Source organism: Petromyzon marinus, chromosome 58 (genome assembly GCF_048934315.1).
Source record: "Petromyzon marinus isolate PM22_M1 ecotype Great Lakes invasive population chromosome 58, UKy_Petmar_22M1.pri1.0, whole genome shotgun sequence".
Classification (NCBI taxonomy): domain Eukaryota; kingdom Metazoa; phylum Chordata; class Hyperoartia; order Petromyzontiformes; family Petromyzontidae; genus Petromyzon; species Petromyzon marinus.
The window spans coordinates 2,539,652-2,558,676 of NC_133724.1; the positions used below are offsets into that span (position 1 = coordinate 2,539,652).

The window sequence follows — 19,025 nt, forward strand, 5'->3', positions numbered from 1 at the left end:
TGTTTGATTTAGTGTGATGCTCCGTCTCTCTGTATCCCCTGGTATATCTGTGTTAATTCCCTCTACTTAAGGTCTGTATATATATCTGCGGTTATGTGTTTCCTCTGCCTGATGATGATTGCTTGTGTTGCAATCGAAACGTCGTATATTATGTAATTGTATTTATTCTTATTTCTACGTGACTTTACCGAAAAAAACAAAGATTAATTCCTGCAGTCACGAAAGCACCAAATCGAGTTTACGCATTTAGGGTGTTTGGCTGCGATAAATGTTCACGCGATAAGCCACTTCATTGAGCTTTCATTTGTGGCCAGGTCGCTTCTGAAAAAAGAAGCTAATAGCTCAGTGGGCTTTACCTGGTAAGATACAATAAATAGTTAAATTGTATTTGCGTGTTTTTTATTGTGATTTGTTTACCTTTCCTATACTTTGCACTTCTATTGTGTCGTTGCATTGTTGTTGTAATGTTCAGACCCCGTGCTCCTACTTGACATCTCTAAAAATATATATTTATTATCTCTGGGACCTTTTCGCCAGTATGAAAATTATGAAACAAATAAGAATAGGCTTTTATCCTTTCTGGCAATAAAGCAGGTGTTAAGATGTTCAAACACCAAATCGATACTTTTTGCAAGGCATCAAGTCTGCATTAACCAGTTTCAAATACAATGCATATATTATCAGAGCATGCTTGTTTGCATGTTTTGCCACAAGTATGTGCGGTTAATGCAGACTTAATGCCTCGCACAAGGTATCTTATTTGGTGTGTGAACATCTTAACACAACTCATGGTTTTTTTTTTTCAAGAGCTTTATAGCTCATGGGATGCCCCCTTCCAATAAAAATGGATATTCAGATTCTCGTTTGCTGTGTGGGTCCTATCTCGTCCCCTGTAGGCCGACCTCGCGAACCTCTACATCAAGGCTGGCGTGAAGAACCTGAGCACCTTGCTACTGATGACGGACGCTCAGGTGGCCGATGAGAAGTTCCTGGTTCTGGTCAACGACCTCCTGGCCTCGGGTGAGCCTGGGTGACGAGGCCCGATGATTGCCACTAACAGCTCTACGGTACGCCTGGCAAAACACATGAGCAGGCTGCAGCGTGTGCAGCGTCCTCTGGCACGTGACGGTGATGGGGCACTGCAAGATCCGACGCCGTTAAAGAAACCACCCGACACAGCCACTTTGCGCAAGAGTGCAGAAGTGCGGTCACCGCATCCACGCCTCTATATAAGGAACGAAACAGGTGGACTTCTCCACAAATCTGGCTGTCGCCTGATGAAGCTGGTTGTAATTACTGGCGAAACGCCGTACTCAGGTTGTAAATGTTGTGGCGTGGCTCTCCAACACACCGGTGTGCTGTACTAGTATACTACACTATACACTACACTATACACTACACTATACAGTAGTGCTGTACTAGTGACGAATTGTCACATTCTGTTCACTTGACGAACCTCACTAATTGGCTATGTTGGGCGGTGGCGGGTTTAACGACACATTTATATATTTACGCGATCAAACCCCAAAAAAACCTCTATTATGGATGATATTGGTTGCGAAAGCCTACGTGTTTAACTGAATACGTGACAAGGTCGCACTCATTACACACAAAGTGCTTGCCACAAATGAACCGCAATTCCTTGCTGATGTCGTCAAGGAGCATGAACTCTCACGCAAACGCCGGTCATCCCCGCAGCGGCTTTAGGCTAACCATCGAGCAAAGACGGCCACCGCATCGCGTGCTTTCAGATGAGCTTCTGCAGCCGTCTGGAACGCTCTTGGTTCCGATATTAGGAAGCCACTGGAGCTATGCACTTTTCAATCATCGTCTAGATTGAAAACGAATTTCTTTAGTGCTGCTTTTTTGTGTTTAGTTTATCGTCCTTCCCCGCACCTCCGATTGGCACGGTTGGCTACGCACGGTGCGAAAGAGGTTCAACATACGTACATGCATTGGGCTTTAGGAAGGGATCGAGACACAGTGGGGCGATCGTAGGACAATCAAGATCAAGATGTCACCGTACAGAGCGTAGCCTCGAGTCTGCGGAAATATTAGCGCGTCGATGTGGCCTTGCGGCAGCGCGTTTTTGCCACTCGTCCCGTGGGTGTGTGGTTGGAATCGGGACGGGCCACCCCGGCAAGACGGGCGTAATTAACCGGACCAAAAGCACGCCGTCTGCTTCACTGTGGACGGCAAGGTTGCCGTGACGCTCGAGGCGAGGAGGCCACCGAGTGCCGGCGTCACGGACCAAATTTGGCAAATTATTTACGCGATCTAACCTAAAAACCTCTATTATGGATGATATTGGTCGCGAAAGCCGACGTGCTAAACTAGAAAAAAAATGTTGCCGCAACATCGTTGTGCCACGTACCAAATAGGCCTTCGTGATTGCTCGCCGTGTTCTGTAACAATTGCGAGTATACCAAATCTACAAAATTTATATTATGAGTATTATTAGGGAACGTACAGCAATATGGAGATTTTGTCAGGTGCTCTCAGTGTTGCCTTGTGGTGATGTGACGGTTGTTGTGGTGGTGGAAGTGATGATGTGATGCTTTTTGCAGTGGTGATGATGTGATGGTTATTGCAGTAGTGGTGATGATGTGACATTTGTTTTGGTGGTGATGTGACAGTTGTGGTGGTGGTGGAGGTAATAATTTGACGGTTGTTGCGGTGGTGGCGATGTGATGGCTGTTGTGGTGGTGTAGGCGATGATGTGGCGGTTGTTGCGGTGGCGATGACCTGACGGTTGTTGCGGTGGAGATGGTGATGTGACGGTTCGTTGTTGTTGTTGTTGCGGCGGTGGCGGTGGTGGTGGTGGGGCCTGCCTCGCGCGTACGCAGGCGAGATCCCGGACCTGTTCCCCGACGACGAGGTGGAGAACGTCATCGGCAGCGTGCGCAATGAGGTGAAGGCTGCCGGCCTCCTGGACACGCGCGAGACCTGTTGGAGATTCTTCATCGACCGCGTGCGCAGGAACCTCAAGGTGACGTGCCTCACAGCGAGAAGCGCCCAGGGTTCGACACCTGACCTGGGGCGCCTTTTCCTGCGCGGAGTTTGTTGGATATCTTCCCCTGTTTCTGCGTGGGTTTCCTCCGGGTTCTCCGCTTTGTATGCACGTACGTTCAACTGCTATCTCACCGTACGTAGCCAACCGCGCTATTTGGAGGTGCGGGATCGGAGGCGCTTTCCTTTCATAGCTCAAAGAAAACATAAAAACGTAACCGGTATTGGCCAAACGTCCCGCGATGCAGTGACCGTCTTTGTTCGACGGTTAGCCAAAAGCCGTTGCGAGGATGATTGTTTATGCTCCCTAACGGGATCTGCAAGGTATTGTGGTTAATTTGTGGTGAGCACTCTGTGTGTAATGAGTGCGACCTTACAATGTATTCGTTTGGCAACTGGAGGCCAATGCAGCTCAGCGAGCACCGGACGGACACGGCGTCGGATCTTGCAGTACCCCGTCACGTCACGTGCCGCCAGAGAACGCTGTACACATGGCTGATGCATCTACATCAGCCATGTTTCCCCACGACAGCCTCACTGGGGTGCCGCGGTAGAAACTATCTTGCCTGGTATACAGGAGGTCGTGCGTTCGATCCCGACCCTGACGCCAGCTGTATATTTGGAGTATTAATGTTTTCCCCGTGGTCGTGTGGATCTTTCTCCGGGACCTCTGGTTTTCTGCCCCACATTTAGAATAAACGTGCATTTTAGAATTTTTGTCTGATATACATTTCCACACGATGATGATAAGCCACTGCATTGGGCTGTCATTTCTGAAAAAGAGCTATATAGCTCAGTGGGGCCTTACTTTGTAAAATTAAAATAGTTTAGTTTATAGTTTTTTTATGAGTCTCAAGACCCCCCCCCCCTGCCGCTCCCCCCCCTCCCCCCCCCCCCTCCACAGGTGGCGCTGTGCTTCTCTCCCGTGGGGAACAAGCTGCGTGTGCGGGCCCGCAAGTTCCCGGCCGTGGTCAACTGCACGGCCATCGACTGGTTCCACGAGTGGCCGCAGGTGGCGCTGGAGTCGGTCAGCCTGCGATTCCTGCAGGAGACGGAGAGCATCGAGGTGAGCCCCGGCCGTGCCGCTGCGGAGGGTCCGCGCGGAAGCCCCCAGGGCTGTGGAGTGCCAGCGAGCGTCACGCACAAGGGCAGGACAAGGCCCCGCTACTTCATTTCGGTTCGGCCCCGCGGCGGCCGCAAATTCGGACTTTTTCTCCCGGGTCGGGGTGGGCGGCCTAATTTTTTTTTTGACGGAATATATTTCCCGGGTCGCTTGCGGACAAGGAGCAGGCACCGTGGTTTGTGCCGCGGTTGCTTTAACGGCTAAAATATAAACAAAAAGTACGCGCCGTCCGCTTCGCAGTGGACGTTAAGGGTCCAGAAAGAGTAGTAGGCCACGTCTGCCGGTGTCACCTTCCCATGATGCCTAATTTGATAAATTGCTCCCAAATCGATAAATTGCTCCCAAATCGGTAAAATGGGAAAGCCCACATAGCGACGGCACCCTCCTCCTTTCGGCTCGCTAATCCCCACTTTGTGGCCGGCGCTGCGTTCACCTTGTGCCACACGGTGACAGCGGCCACTGAGGGTCCCCTAGGCTGGCCGCGGTGATGAGATGGTAACTCCCGACCCTGATGTTTTTTGTATAATTTGGAGCTTGCATGTTTTCTCTCTCCCCGTGGTCGCGTGGATTTTTCACCAGGTCCTCCAGTTTTTCCGTCCACATTTCACATCGACGCGCGTTTGGTGTATTTGGCTACTGCTATGAATTTCCACGTGATGATGATGAGCCACTTCGTTGAGCTATCATTTGTGATAGAGCTACGTAGCTTAGTGAGGCCTTAACAGTCAAATAAAAAATAGTTTAGACCACAGCGGGGCATCGGAACGGTCTAAGATGAGACCCGATGCCAGCCGCTGTGATTCACTGAGGCATTTGAGCGAGCGCCCTCCAAATTCTTATCGTTGCCCTCTCGCCTTACTTCCTCCCTCTCCCTCTCCGTGTCTCTCTGCGCTTTTTCCCCCCGCCAGCCGAGCGTGCGGGAGTCGGTGAGCAAGTTCATGTCGTTCGTCCACACGAGCGTGAACGAGATGTCGCGGCAGTACCTGGCAAACGAGCGGCGGTACAACTACACGACGCCCAAGTCCTTCCTGGAGCAGATCAAGCTGTACCAGAGCCTGCTGGCGAGCAAGAGGACGGAGCTCACCGCCAAGATGGAGCGTCTGGAGAACGGCCTGCAGAAGCTGCAGAGCACCTCGGCACAGGTGCGGTGCCTCTCCGTGACGCTTGTGGACACACGGCCGGCTTCGTGAATCATTTTACCACCGGCTTCTTTTGACTCTCCAACACGACCACGGGGAGAGTGAGAGAGAGAGAGACAGACACACGCAAACTCCAAATATACAACAGGTGCCGTCAGGGTCAGGATGGAACTCGCGACCTCCGGCGCACCAGGCGAGGTAGTAAACAACGTACCTGCCCTTCTTGATGGTTTACCTGCCGAGCAGCGGCCCGAGCACGGGGTCCACCGACATCTCGCCACCGTGGCGCGAAGCGTATGGGGGAGGGGTGGGGGGAAACGGTCTCGCCTCTCTTCCCACGCTCGCCGCCCGCTCGCCGGAGTTGCGGAGCCGTCTCGCCGTCTGAACTTGGTCGACCGCCCCCCCCCCTCCCCCCCCCCTCCCCTCTCCCTCCGCCTCGCCCGCGCACGCAGGTGGACGACCTGAAGGCCAAGCTGGCGTCGCAGGAGGTGGAGCTCAAGCAGAAGAACGAGGACGCCGACAAGCTGATCCAGGTGGTGGGCGTCGAGACGGAGAAGGTGTCCCGCGAGAAGGAGATCGCCGACGCCGAGGAGGCCAAGGTGGCCGTGTTCGCCGAGGAGGTGGGCAAGCAGCAGCGAGACTGCGCCGAGGACCTGGCCAAGGCCGAGCCGGCGCTCATCGCCGCGCAGGAGGCCCTCAACACCCTCAACAAGGTGCGGCGTCACCGGGGTTTGTTTTTCAGTGAGCGCTCCGGCGCGTTGACGGGCGCTCGGCTTAATCCCGGGGCGCCACGGTGGCGAAATGTTAACTAACTCGCCCGGTATGCAGTAGGTCGTGGGTTCGATCGCGACCCTTGACACCTGTATATTTGGAGTTTGCGTTTCCCTCTCTCTCTCCTCGTGGCCGCCTGGATTTTTCTCCAGGTCCTCCGATTTTTCCCTCCACATTTATAATCGACGTTCGTACTGCTATACATTTCCACATTATGATAAGCCACTTCGTTGGGCTATAATTTGTGATAGCCAGGTCACTTGGTAGGGCTCAGTAGGCCCTATCTGGTAAAATAAAAATAGCATATAGTTGTTAGTGTTTGTAATCGGCGGACGCTCGGACGAATGAACGAGTGATTTCAATGAGTGATTTGGCTGATGAACGAGTGATTTGGCTGATGGACAGTTGGAATCATCGAAGGGCAGTTGGGCATCATAGCACGGCATGTGCTATGGAGAAGCGCGCCATCGCCCGAAACGTCGCCTGTTATTTATATTTTTTTCCATTCAATGAAAAACGTGTGATTGACGAGCGCGCTGTTCCGCACGGTGCCCGAAACGCCGTTCCTTCGAGGGGCTCGCGAACCTCGCGCTGCGAGCGCCGGGCTCTCCCGCTAACGCCCACGCGGTAAGGTGCGGCGTGGAAACGCGGCCTCTTGACACCGGCCCGCGTCGTTCGCCGAGAGCGGCCACGGTGAACGTTGACCCTGTCGCTCGCCCCCCGCGCGCCGCCCCCCCCCCCCCCCCGGCCGTCACCCCCCCTTCCCCCGAATCTCACAGAACAACCTGACGGAGCTGAAGTCCTTCGGCTCCCCGCCCCCGGCCGTGACCAACGTGACGGCGGCCGTGATGGTGCTCATGGCTCCCGGTGGGCGCATCCCCAAGGACCGCAGCTGGAAGGCGGGGAAGATCATGATGGCGAAGGTGGACCAGTTCCTGGACTCGCTCATCCACTTCAACAAGGAGAACATTCATGAGAACTGCCTCAAGGCCATAAAGCCCTACCTGCAGGTGCCCCGTGCACACACGCCGTGACCTCCACCCTCCACCCCCGTGCACAGACACCGTGACCTCCACCCAACACCCCCATACACACGCACAACGCTTCGTAAAGTTGGAATCCCTCTCTCTGCCAGGATCCGGCGTTCAATCCCGAGATGATCCAGGCCAAGTCGCTGGCGGCCGGAGGCCTCTGCTCGTGGGTGGTGAACATCGTCCGCTTCTACGAGGTCTACTGCGAGGTGGAGCCCAAGCGGCAGGCACTCGGCAAGGCCAACTCTGACCTCGCCGCCGCCCAGGATAAGCTGATGAGCATCAAGGCGAAGATCACCGTGAGTGCCTCCTTCCGCTTTTCCGGCAGCGAAAGGGGCACAGAGGGAGTCCCGGTGTTTCGATGTTGTCTTGGGTGTCGGGGTCGGGGGGCGGGTGGTTAAATGATTAATACAGCAGAAGCCCTCTTAACGACCAATCCTGTGTATAGTAGTGTACTGTAGTGTAGTGTATAGTAGTGTAGTGTATAGTCGTGTAATGTATAGTGTAGTGTATAGTGTAGTATACTAGTACAGCACTGGTGTATAGTGTAGTGTATAGTGTAGTGTATAGTGTAGTGTATAGTGTAGTGTATAGTGTAGTGTATAGTGTAGTGTATAGTGTAGTGTATAGCGTAGTAAACTGGTACAGCACACCGGTTGTGTGTTGGAGAGCCACGCCACAACATTTACAATCCGAGTACGACGTTTCGCCAGCAATTACAAATAGCTTCATCAGGCGACAGCCAGATTTGTGGAGGAGTCCACCTGTTTCATTCTAGATTTGAAGTTTTCGTGACTGCAAGGATCCATATTCTTTGGTTCTTTCGGTAAAGTCACGTAGGTGAAAAAGATAATAAAAAATAAAATAAATTAAATCACGACGTTTCGATTGCAGCACAAGCAATCGAAACGTCGTGATTTAATTTAGTTTATTTAATATTATTTTTATTTTCACCTACGTGACTTCACCGAAAGAACCAAAGAATATCCGCCTGTTTCGTTCCTTATAGAGAGGCGTAGATGTGGTGACCACCCTTCTGCGCTCTTCTTGTGCAAAGTGGGGAAGGGGGGGGGGATTAATGAGTCAACGCACATGATGCATGATGCGCATTATGCGAGCCCTTTGATCTTGTCCTTCCTGTCCTGAAGCCTGAGCAAGTACATGAGGTCTCCGAGATTATGACGCTGATGGTATGGGTGGCTGATTATAGTGGTGGTGGTGGTGGTGATGATGATGATGTTGGATTGATGGAAAATATCAAATCCCTAATTTGAATTATCCCATACGCTGGTATTTGCAAAACGCTTAAAAAAACGCGGCTGCGGAACCGACAGCGATGCACACTCAGGATCGCCATCTGTGTTGAGGCTGAAGGAATCCGATGTGCCATGAAGCTTTTCCCCCCCCTCCCCCCCCCCCCCCGCACAGATGTCCCTTTAGCTCCGCTCTGTTCCCGAGTTCAGGGCCAACTCACCTTTTGAGCCACGTGACCGGGTTTCTGCACAGCACGAGATCCGAGCAGCATCGCGACTTTGCACTTCGGCAGTTCTGTTCGGATTACTCCGCTGTGTAACCAGCAGTTACTGCAGTGAACTTCACTCATTTACAGAGGAGGGGGGGGGGGACTACTTTCGCCGATAACACTGGACCCGTAGACCAACACGGGACTCGTAGGCACCTTGAGACATGCGTGTAAGGGCGCCTTACAATTGCATGTAAATTATTATCATCAGCGTGAGGGCCGTCACACAGGTGAAACCATTGGGGGTTTGACAGCAGCACGATGATGGGAGGGGGGGGGGGGATGTTGTCACAAGTTGATGGTCGGGGGTGGGGGTGCACGTGTATAGTCGTGTATAGTGTATTGTATAGTATAGTATTGTAGTGTATAATGTAGTGTATAGTAGTGTAGTGTATAGTAGTGTAGTGTATAGTAGTGGAGTATATAGTAGTGTAATGTATAGTAGTGGAGTGTATAGTAGTGTATAGTAGTGTAGTGTATAGTAGTGTGGTGTATAGTAGTGTAGTGTATAGTAGTGTAGTGTATAGTAGTTTATAGTGTAGTATATAGTAGTGTAGTGTATAGTAGTGTAGTGTATAGTAGTGTAGTGTATAGTGGTGTAGTGTATAGTAGTGTATAGTGTAGTATATAGTAGTGTAGTGTATAGTGTAGTGTATAGTAGTGTAGTGTATAGTGTAGTGTATAGTAGTGTAGTGTATAGTGTAGTGTATAGTAGTGTATAGTGTAGTGTAGTGTATAGTAGTGTAGTGTATAGTGTAGTGTATAGTGGATAGTGTATAGTAGTGGATAGTGTATAGTAGTGTATAGTGTAGTGTATAGTAGTGTAGTGTATAGTAGTGTAGTGCCTCCATAAAGCCCAAAGTGTTCGTTTACCGACCATTCCCCTGTTAACGACGGGCTGTTGTAGGTACAGTAAATATTAATTAATGCATTGATTTAGCATGTTTATTTTAATATTATGTGTTTATAATGTTGTTAGTATCTTTACGTGTTAATATCCATTGTTTAAATATTATAGAGTACGTTATTTAGATGACAAAGTGTAACTTTCGATGCTCTCGTCACGAATTAAGCCTTTAACGTATTTCCCATACTCGCCTAACGACCCAATCGTGGAACTAATTTCTATCGTTAAGAGGGGTCACGACTGTCTCTCTCTCCTGCATTTAGAGATCCATCGGTTTTTCAAGTTTCAAGGCGATGTTTTTTGAACCACCAGGTGGGAACTCGAGAGAGAGAGAGACCACTCTGGGAGTCTCGTTTGCGAGGGTGACCTGATTTGGCAAAATAACAATTCTGATAACAATAGCGATACAATAACAATGGCAAAACTACAATGGAGATGAAGAGAGATTAGTTTTGAAAACCATGCAGAGTCAAGTAGAGTCGCAGAACTCAAGACTCGAACTCAGGGCGCAGCTCTCCACCCGCATTTTCGCGTCACGCCCCCGGCGTTGTTCGGCCCGACGTCCGACGTTTCGCTGCACGTGCCGCTGGGAGGCTTCTTTGGATCCCCACGTGCGGAGCGGAAGGTGGCAGCTTGGCGAGGGTGGCTCATCGGTCAGAACCCTGGGCGACCGCGCCACCTCGGAGGCCCGGAATTGTTGTGCCTCACAACGCAACCCCTACGCTAAACAGAGCAACAGAGGGCCAACCGAGTTGAATGCTGTAGCCAACATCGTGGCAAGACGGGCTCCCACCTACGCGTTTGAGGTTTGCCGCAGAGCCGCCCGACGTTGTTTCGGGGCATGGCGCCCGACGCTTTCACGGCACGCGTGCCGGGGTGGGAGGGTCGTGAATTAACTTGCCTAAGGGTTGCTCCCAGCGCGCCGAGCGAAACGACGCCGGACGTCGTGCCGGGCTGGCGCGCGGCACGACCCGCACGTGCGCGTATGGAGAGGCCGCTGTCGCGAGCGGGCTGGCCGGCGGGCGTCGGGCGGGCGCCGGGCGGGTCCTAACCCGCGGCCGCCTCCCTCCGCAGGAGCTGAACGCGAACCTGGCCAAGCTCACGGCGCAGTTCGAGAAGGCGACGGACGAGAAGCTCAAGTGCCAGGCGGAGGCGGAGAGCACGGCGCTCACCATCTCGCTCGCCAACCGCCTGGTGAGCTGGCGGACGCGCACACGCGCGCGCGCTCTCTCCGCTTTCCGCGTTCGGTTCGTCGCTCTCCCCCCCCGCCCCCCCCCCATCGAGGAACGCAACGAAACCCGTGGCCCCCGTGGGCCTGCTGGCGCGCAGGTTGGTGGCCTGGCCTCGGAGAACGTGCGCTGGGCCGAGGCCGTGGGCTCCTTCCGGCGCCAGGAGCACACGCTGTGCGGGGACGTGCTGCTCATCACCGCCTTCGTCTCCTACCTCGGCTACTTCACGCGCCGCTACCGCCACGAGCTGATGGAGGGCCAGTGGAAGCCCTTCCTCAGCCAGCTGAAGGTGACGGGGGCTGGAGAATCGGAATATTGATTTGGACTGCGGGAGGAATTGCGATGAGCCTACGAAGCTCTTTTTGCACAGATGTCCAGAACGTTACAACAACAGAGAGGACAATAACAAGATATGAGTGGAAATAATTAAGCAAGGTAATCAAATCGCTTAAAAACATATGCAAATAAAACGAAGCAATTTTTTAAAATCTTACTTGGTAAGGCCCAGCCAGGGGCGGTGGGCGTGGGTTGCCACCTGTGCTGGTTTAACCGGGATAATTCCTCTTCATTGAGGTGGCTGACAGCATGTTTAGTACACCAGAGGGTGGCAACTCTAGCTGTGGGGTAACCATAGATGGGCCATCTCCGGGTTTATAATTGATATTTTTTGTCAGAACGACATGTAAGTTAAATGTGCGTATGTATGTTAAACTTCTTTCGCACCGTATATAGCCAGCCGTGTGAATCAGAGGTGCGGGGGAAGGACAAAAAACTAACCACAAACAAGCAGTTCTAAAGAAATTCGTTTTCAACTTAGATTGAAAAGTGCATTGCTCCAGCGGCTTCCTAATATCGTAAAGGAAGAGCGTTCCAGACGGCCGCAGAAGCACATTTGAAAGCGCGCGATGCAGTGACAATCTATGCTCGATGGCTAGCCAAAAGCCGCTGCTGCGAGGATGACCGGAGTGTGTGTTGGAAATGTGTGTTGTCCGCCCTCCACTACCTGACACAGCCAATTCATGAAGTTGCAACAGTTGCCAGCAATCTACCTGACGATGCTTGTTGTAACTACCGGCGAAACGTCGCACTACCAAATCGTAAAACGCCTGCCGATTGCTCTCAAACACCGGTAGTGCTGCAGCAGCAGTAATGCATTTGGCACATTTTTTTCATCATTTGATACGCTTATTAATTGGCCCTGTTGGGTGGAGGACGTTGTACGACACACAAATTACTTACGCGGCGATCTGACCCCAAATTCAAATATGAATCATAACAGTTGTTGCGAACGCCTGCACCGTGTTAAAGGGGCGCCACGGTGGCTAGGAGATGTTAACTACCTCGCCTGGTATACAGGAGGTCGTGGCTTCCATCTCGACACTAATGCCTGTATATTTAGAGTTTGCATGTTCTCTCACCCCGTGGTCGCGTATATTTTTCTCCGGGTCCTCCGGCTTTCCCCCTCAACGTTTGAAGTATTTGGCTGCTATCAATTTCCACGCGATGATAAGCCACTTCGTTGGCCTATCATTTGTGATGGCCAGGTCGCTTCTGAAAAAATAGCTATATATACAGTAAAACCTTGGATTGCGAGGAGCATAATTCGTTCCGGAAACGTGTTTGTAATCCAAAGCCCTCATATATCAAAGCACTCGTATGTCAGTTATGATCATGTGACGCTTGGCAGACAAAGCGTATACGTGCTACTCATATTGGAAGACCTCGCTCGTTTATCAAATTAATATTTATTGAAAAATGTTTGCTCATCTTGCAAAACACTCGCAGACCAAGTTACTCGCAATCCAAGGTTTTATTGTATGTAGTTCAGTGGGCCTCCTTGCCTGGGTGAATTGAAAAAAAGAGTTTGATGGCAACGTAAAAAGCGATTTCCTTGCATCTGAGCCACCAGGTTCCCATCCCGATCACGGAGGGGCTCGACCCGCTGTCGATGCTGACGGACGACGCCGACATCGCGGCGTGGCAGAACGAGGGCCTGCCGGCCGACCGCATGTCCACCGAGAACGCCACGGTGCTCACGGGCACACAGCGCTGGCCCCTCATGGTCGACCCGCAGCTGCAGGGCAGCAAGTGGATCCGCAACAAGTACGGCGACGGCCTGCAGATCGTCCGCATCGGCCAGAGGGGGTGAGTGACCGCTGCCCCAGTGGCGACCGCCGGACGACCGCCACGGTGGCGAGATGTCAACTACCTCGCCCGGTGTGCAGGAGGTTCATGGGTTCGATCCCGACCCTGACGATGCCTGCTGTATATTTGGACTTTGCGTGTCTCTCTCCCTCTCTCTCTCCCCGTGGTCGCGTGGGTTTTTCCCCGGGTGTGCCGGGTTTTCCCTCCACATTTTATAATCAACGTAAGCCACTCCGATTAGCGCGGTTGGCTACGTGCGGCGCGAAAGAAGTTCAGCATACATGCATACACACTTCATCGAGCAATCATTTGTGATGGCCAGGTCCCTTATGAGAAAACAGCTGTATAGCTCAGTGGGCCTTACCTGGTAAATAACAAAAGTAGTTTAGTTTATAGTTTAGTTTAGACCACGGCCGCGCACGATTGTGGCTGCGAACACCGAACCGTGAACCACATAGCCACCACGTGCTGCCCTCGAATATATTTCACTTTGTGCGAGTTAGAGCCAAGCAGAGGCAGGGTTGGTGGATCTTGCGGGGATGAACACGACGGTGTGTTTTGGGATACGCGTAACAGCGGATTTTGGTCTCTTGATGCGGAAGAGAGATTGGTGGATTGGGTATAGGGCTGAACGGTTAATCGATTTCAAATCGAAATCGCAGTTTGAAACAATGCGATTAACAAATCGCAAAGGCTGCGATTTTTTTGCGATTTTAAAAGTCCCATTACTTTATTTTTGGAATTGTTTTTTTTTCAATTATAACTTTATTTATTTAACTTAACAATTGTTCTATGTTTGATTGTTCTATTTCAATTAAAACATTTTTATAAATACATGTTGGAAGCAATTCATATCTTTTAAGTTCTCATCCTTGCATTAGAATATATAGAGCAGTTCATATTTTGATGGTATCACATGGTAATGCTCCATCACGTGTTTTAAATCTATTACACAGTGATTATTGAATTGAAGCTTGACTTTAATTTTTTATCGCAAATCAAATCGCAATATCTGTCAGAAAAATCGCAATCAGATATTTTCCCCAAATCGTTCAGTCCTAATTGGGTAGGAATGAGAGCCACGGTGATGAATATCTGAACCGGTCCTGGGCCTCCCGTCGGTCGACTCAGCCTCAAATGAGTACCTGGTGCGACGTGTAAACATCGCCACTTGGGGGACAAAGGCTGCCGGGCATGGTGCTTGTTACTGACTCCCTCGTGTGCAATGCTGGCCTTCATCAGTGCTCGCTAGCAGCACTTGCCCCTACAGCGTGTTATAAAGGCTATACGGGGGGATCTTTGTTTTTGTTAATCTCAAGAGGGCAGGCGTTAGCCTAGGGCAGTGTTTCTCAAACATTTTTAGCCCGCGGACCACTCAGCAGATGCAAACATTTCCGCAGGCTACCCAGCCCCCCCACCACCCCTAGTGACAAAGCGAATTCACTTCCCTCTTTAAATACCACTCATGCACAACGATTCATGTTACCGGAACATACTTACGTTTTATTTTTAAAACGCAGCTGTAAGTTTTTTCTTTCGGGGGAAGAGGGGGGCGTGGGTAATTTAGATCTTAGCGTTAGGGTAGTTTAATCCTGGTAGTTTATCTAACTTCATTTTTGAAATTAAATTTCACGGGTAAAAAAATGTGGGTTCCAGACAAAAGGTACACCTTTTGTTGCGCACCTACATTTTTTACTACCAGGATTAAGCTACCCATAACCCTAAGATTGCCATTATTGTCGTCCGGATCAACCCGCGTTTGCATCACAGCCCCGCGGGCCACCTGGAGGACTCCTCACGGGCCGACTGGTGGCCCCGGCGAACCGCACTCTTAAAGAATCACTAAGCTGGCGACGACATGGAAGAGGGGTTGACGGATCGTTCAGAGCGTCGCGTGCGCGCAGCCACGGCATTGTTCGAGCGATGCGGAATCGGGGTTGGCGGATCGCACGGACGACGAGCACCGCGGTCGGCGTGCGTGCGTCGTCCACGCCGGCGGCGGTTTCGGCGCGGCCGTGACGCGGGCGACGTGCGGCGCCCGTTTCGCTGCCGCCGCTGCCGCAGGTACCTGGACGTGATCGAGATGGCGCTGTCGGCCGGAGACACGGTGCTCATCGAGAACCTGGAGGAGGCGGTGGACCCCGTGCTGGGGCCTCTGATCGGCAGAGAAACCATCAAGAAGGGCAGGTGCGTTGTTGACTACCTCGCCTCGTGTGCGGGCGGTTGTGGGTTCCATCCCGCGGCCTATGGCTCGTGGCCCTAATCCTTACTTCAGCTTGAGCCATTTGTGTTTTTGGAAGAGAATGGCTCGTCCTGCGTTCAACTTGTGTGAACTTCCCCCTGGATATCTCTGCGCAATGTAAGTTACTTGAAGTTTCCACTGGAGGGAGGGCTGGTACTGTTTGTGTCTAGGTCGTGTGCATCGTTATCTTTGTGTTGCTCTTAACAGTCACGCTCATTGCTGTGTGTGTTGCGGTGGGGGACGGTGGCGCAGCAGTTAGTGTGCTGAGCTACAAATCCGCTCATGGCCACCGACAGTGACGGTTATCTGAAACCAGGTCCTGGGCCTTCCCCTAGGCTGACTCAGCCTTAAAATGAATACCTGGTGTGTAAACATCAGGTGTGGTGCTGCATACATAGCTCCAGTGGCTTACCAATATCGAAAGGAAGAGCGTTCCAGACGGCCGCCGAAGTCCACCTCAAAGCGCGCGACGTGGCGACCGTCTTTGTTCGACAACTTCAGCCGAAAGCCGCCGCCACTGCTGCTGCTGCTGCTGCTGCGAGGGTGAGCGCACGGGTGACTGAAACCCGGCTCTGAACTCACATCGTCATTGGTGCCAGCTCAAGTTGCTCCACGATGATGAGTTTCCCTCCTCGGTCATCGGTGACCGTCATCCCGGTTCGCCTGACGGCGGCGGGGCGTCAGTCGCGGGGCCTCCGAGTGACGTCGGCTTTCGAACGGCGGGGTTTTCTCAGCGCGGCGCCGGCCACCGGCGGTTGCTCACCCCCGTGCACCTCACGTCCGCTCGCAGGTACATAAAGATCGGCGACAAGGAGTGCGAGTACAACGCCGGCTTCCGGCTCATCCTGCACACGAAGCTGGCCAACCCGCACTACCAGCCCGAGATGCAGGCGCAGTGCACGCTCATCAACTTCACGGTGACGCGCGACGGCCTCGAGGACCAGCTGCTGGCCGCCGTCGTCAGCATGGAGCGGCCCGACCTGGAGGAGCTGAAGGTGAGGCCGGCGGCGTCATGACGAAGGACAGTTGACGACGGCGGTGGCGGCGGTGATGACGGTGACGGTGATCGGGGAATGGGGGTGGGGATGGGCGGCTGTCGGTACGGATGCTGCTGCAACAACTCTGCTCCCCTCTTCCCCTCCCCCGCGCCTTCGCCAACCCGCACTGACCATCGTTGCGAAAGTGCAGTATCGGAATATTAATTTTATAAAGCTCTATTACGCAGATGGGAGGAATCCGATGAGCTACAAAGGTCTACTTCACAGATGCCCAGTAGGGGGGCGCACGGTGGGGGGGGGGTCAGAACGTTACAACAACAAACACAATACAAAAGCACGAAAGGAGTGCAAAGGTACGGGAAAGGCAAGCCGTGCCAAACCGTGGACGGACGAAACTCTGTACCCATGCGGTTAGCAAATCGTCGTGCCGAGGGAAAACCGTGGACACATAAATACGGCAGATGCGAAAAACGCGGTTAGTGAGAGATTGCTGTATATTGAAACAACCTCCGTATTCTAAGAATATGAATTACTGCAGTCACGAAAGCTTTAAATCAAAATTTAACCTCCGTATTGTTTTTATTTGTCCTGATTTCTCTTTGCTTCATTGCTGTGCTTTATATATTTTCATTTTTGTCACCTTGGTATAACCCTGGCTCAGAGTCGCGCAAATGTGACTCCTCTCCTGGTCCCTTGAGACTCCCTCACTTTTCTGACCCCGTGCCCCTACTGGATATCTGTGAGAAGAGCTTCATAGCTTGTCGGATTCCTCCAGGATAAATAAAGATTGTGATTCTGGTTGTACGTGTGTATGTACGTATGTTGAACTTCTTTCGCACCATACGTAGCTTATCTGAGGTGCGGGGGAAGGACAACAGCGGTTGTAAGAAATGAGTTTTTCGATCCAGGATAAAGATTCTGAATCTGGTTAAACTAAACCAACCTGGTGCTGGACCGACAAGCGCGGCGGTCGATTGACGTGTGGGCGCGCGCCGTCTCTCTCCTCCCCGCAGTCGAACCTGACCAAGCAGCAGAACGACTTCAAGATCACCCTGAAGAACCTGGAGGACAACCTCCTGTCGCGCCTGTCGGCCGCCTCGGGCAACTTCCTGGGCGACACGGCGCTCGTGGAGAACCTGGAGACTACCAAGCGCACGGCGGCCGAGATCGAGGAGAAGGCACGGCCTCGCCGGCGGCGCCGCCGCGGTGCACCGCGATCGATGTAGCGCGACGTCTGCGCTTGGCAGCGTACTCGAGATGGTCGCGCGGCCGGCGGGCCCCCGTTAGGAGCCTACGGAGGCAGCACAGGAGGAGGAGGGGACGGTTGCGTAGCAGCGTACTGATGACGCTGTTAGGCAGACAGCGGCCTTGCTTTGCAGTCTACGGAGGCAGTCGTAGGAACAGGAGGAGGGGACGGTCGAGAGCCCGGGCGCAAATGGGGGCACGGACGGCCGGGGGGAAGACACGATAGACATGAGGGAGATTAATTGGATTGTCACCGTCGAGATTTATATCGTGATGTTTATGAAGATGCGAATTTGAGCCGATGTTTGATGCAGCCCGATTTATTTTCGGGAACCAAGGGAGCACCTCGAGCTGCTTTTGGGGCCGTGAACTATTGCTTTGCTTTGCTCATACCGAGCTGTACTCCCCCCGCCCCTCTCTCCTCCACATCTCTTCATCATCATCATCATTGTGATGATCATCGCGATCGACGTAACAGGTCAAGGAGGCCAAGGTGACGGAATTGAAGATCAACGAAGCGCGAGAGCACTACCGCCCGGCGGCGGCGCGGGCCTCCCTCCTCTACTTCATCATGAACGACCTCAACAAGATCCACCCCATGTACCAGTTCTCGCTCAAGGTGAGTTCCTTCTCACTCACTCGCTCACTCGCTCATTCGAGGTGAGTTCCGTCTCACTCACTCGAGGTGAGGTCTCACTCACTCCAGGTGAGGTCTCACTCAATCAAGGTGAGGTCTCACTCACTCCAGGTGAGGTCTCACTCACTCCAGGTGAGGTCTCACTCAATCCAGGTGAGGTCTCACTCACTCAAGGTGAGGTCTCACTCACTCCAGGTGAGGTCTCACTCACTCCAGGTGAGGTCTCACTCAATCCAGGTGAGGTCTCACTCACTCAAGGTGAGGTCTAACTCCAGGTGAGGTCTCACTCACTCAAGGTGAGGTCTCACTCAAGGTGAGGTCTCACTCACTCCAGGTGAGGTCTCACTCACTCAAGGTGAGGTCTCACTCAAGGTGAGGCCTCACTCACTCCAGGTGAGGTCTCACTCAATCCAGGTGAGGTCTCACTCACTCCAGGTGAGGTCTCACTCAAGGTGAGGTCTCACTCAAGGTGAGGTCTCACTCACTCAAGGTGAGGTCTCACTCACTCAAGGTGAGTTCTCACTCCAGGTGAGGTCTCACTCACTCAAGGTGAGGTCTCACTCAAGGTGAGGTCTCACTCGAGGTCGCTCACTCAAAATGAAGTTTCACTCAATTTCCTTCCTAACTTACACTTGGTTTAAGGCTACGATTTTAGCTTAGGTTTTGTGTACTGCGAAATGGACTTTGAAGTGTCATACCCTGGCTCACCAGGAGAAGGCAGTATGGGACAGACTGTTTCCCCTTCGCATGCAGGGGGGATTTCTCCGGGCGCTCCGGTTTCCTCCACGTATAAGCACTCATTAATTGGCCTATATCACCTTACTATATAGGGGACCGCAGGAGCTTGGGCAATTATTGGTGCTGGCTCAGTGTCTTCGAGAGCGAGCGAATGCCGTGCAACGCAAGAAGTTGACATTATGATAATGACATTTAACCCTTTCCCGTCCCGTTCACCGCTGAATCTGGGAACGCGCGAGCGGTTCAGCGTTTATTTTATTTAGAGAGGCGTAGTAGTGCCGTTGTTTTT

At 52.4% G+C, this 19,025-nt stretch overlaps 1 protein-coding gene across 3 annotated transcripts in view; it reads left to right on the top strand.

Annotated features, from left to right (window-relative positions):
• Positions 1-19,025, top strand: part of DNAH9 (dynein axonemal heavy chain 9) — a 98,127-nt gene that overhangs the window by 63,028 nt on the left and 16,074 nt on the right. For all 3 annotated transcript variants that reach the window (XM_032976014.2, XM_076052857.1, XM_032976016.2), the window contains 14 exons: positions 897-1,020; positions 2,847-2,989; positions 3,914-4,075; positions 5,041-5,274; positions 5,724-5,984; positions 6,822-7,052; positions 7,178-7,372; positions 10,577-10,696; positions 10,832-11,020; positions 12,641-12,876; positions 14,941-15,063; positions 15,909-16,113; positions 17,130-17,294; positions 17,840-17,980. In XM_032976014.2, coding sequence (XP_032831905.2) covers positions 897-1,020; positions 2,847-2,989; positions 3,914-4,075; positions 5,041-5,274; positions 5,724-5,984; positions 6,822-7,052; positions 7,178-7,372; positions 10,577-10,696; positions 10,832-11,020; positions 12,641-12,876; positions 14,941-15,063; positions 15,909-16,113; positions 17,130-17,294; positions 17,840-17,980 — 2,529 coding nt within the window. The remainder of the gene's footprint in view (positions 1-896; positions 1,021-2,846; positions 2,990-3,913; positions 4,076-5,040; positions 5,275-5,723; positions 5,985-6,821; positions 7,053-7,177; positions 7,373-10,576; positions 10,697-10,831; positions 11,021-12,640; positions 12,877-14,940; positions 15,064-15,908; positions 16,114-17,129; positions 17,295-17,839; positions 17,981-19,025) is intronic.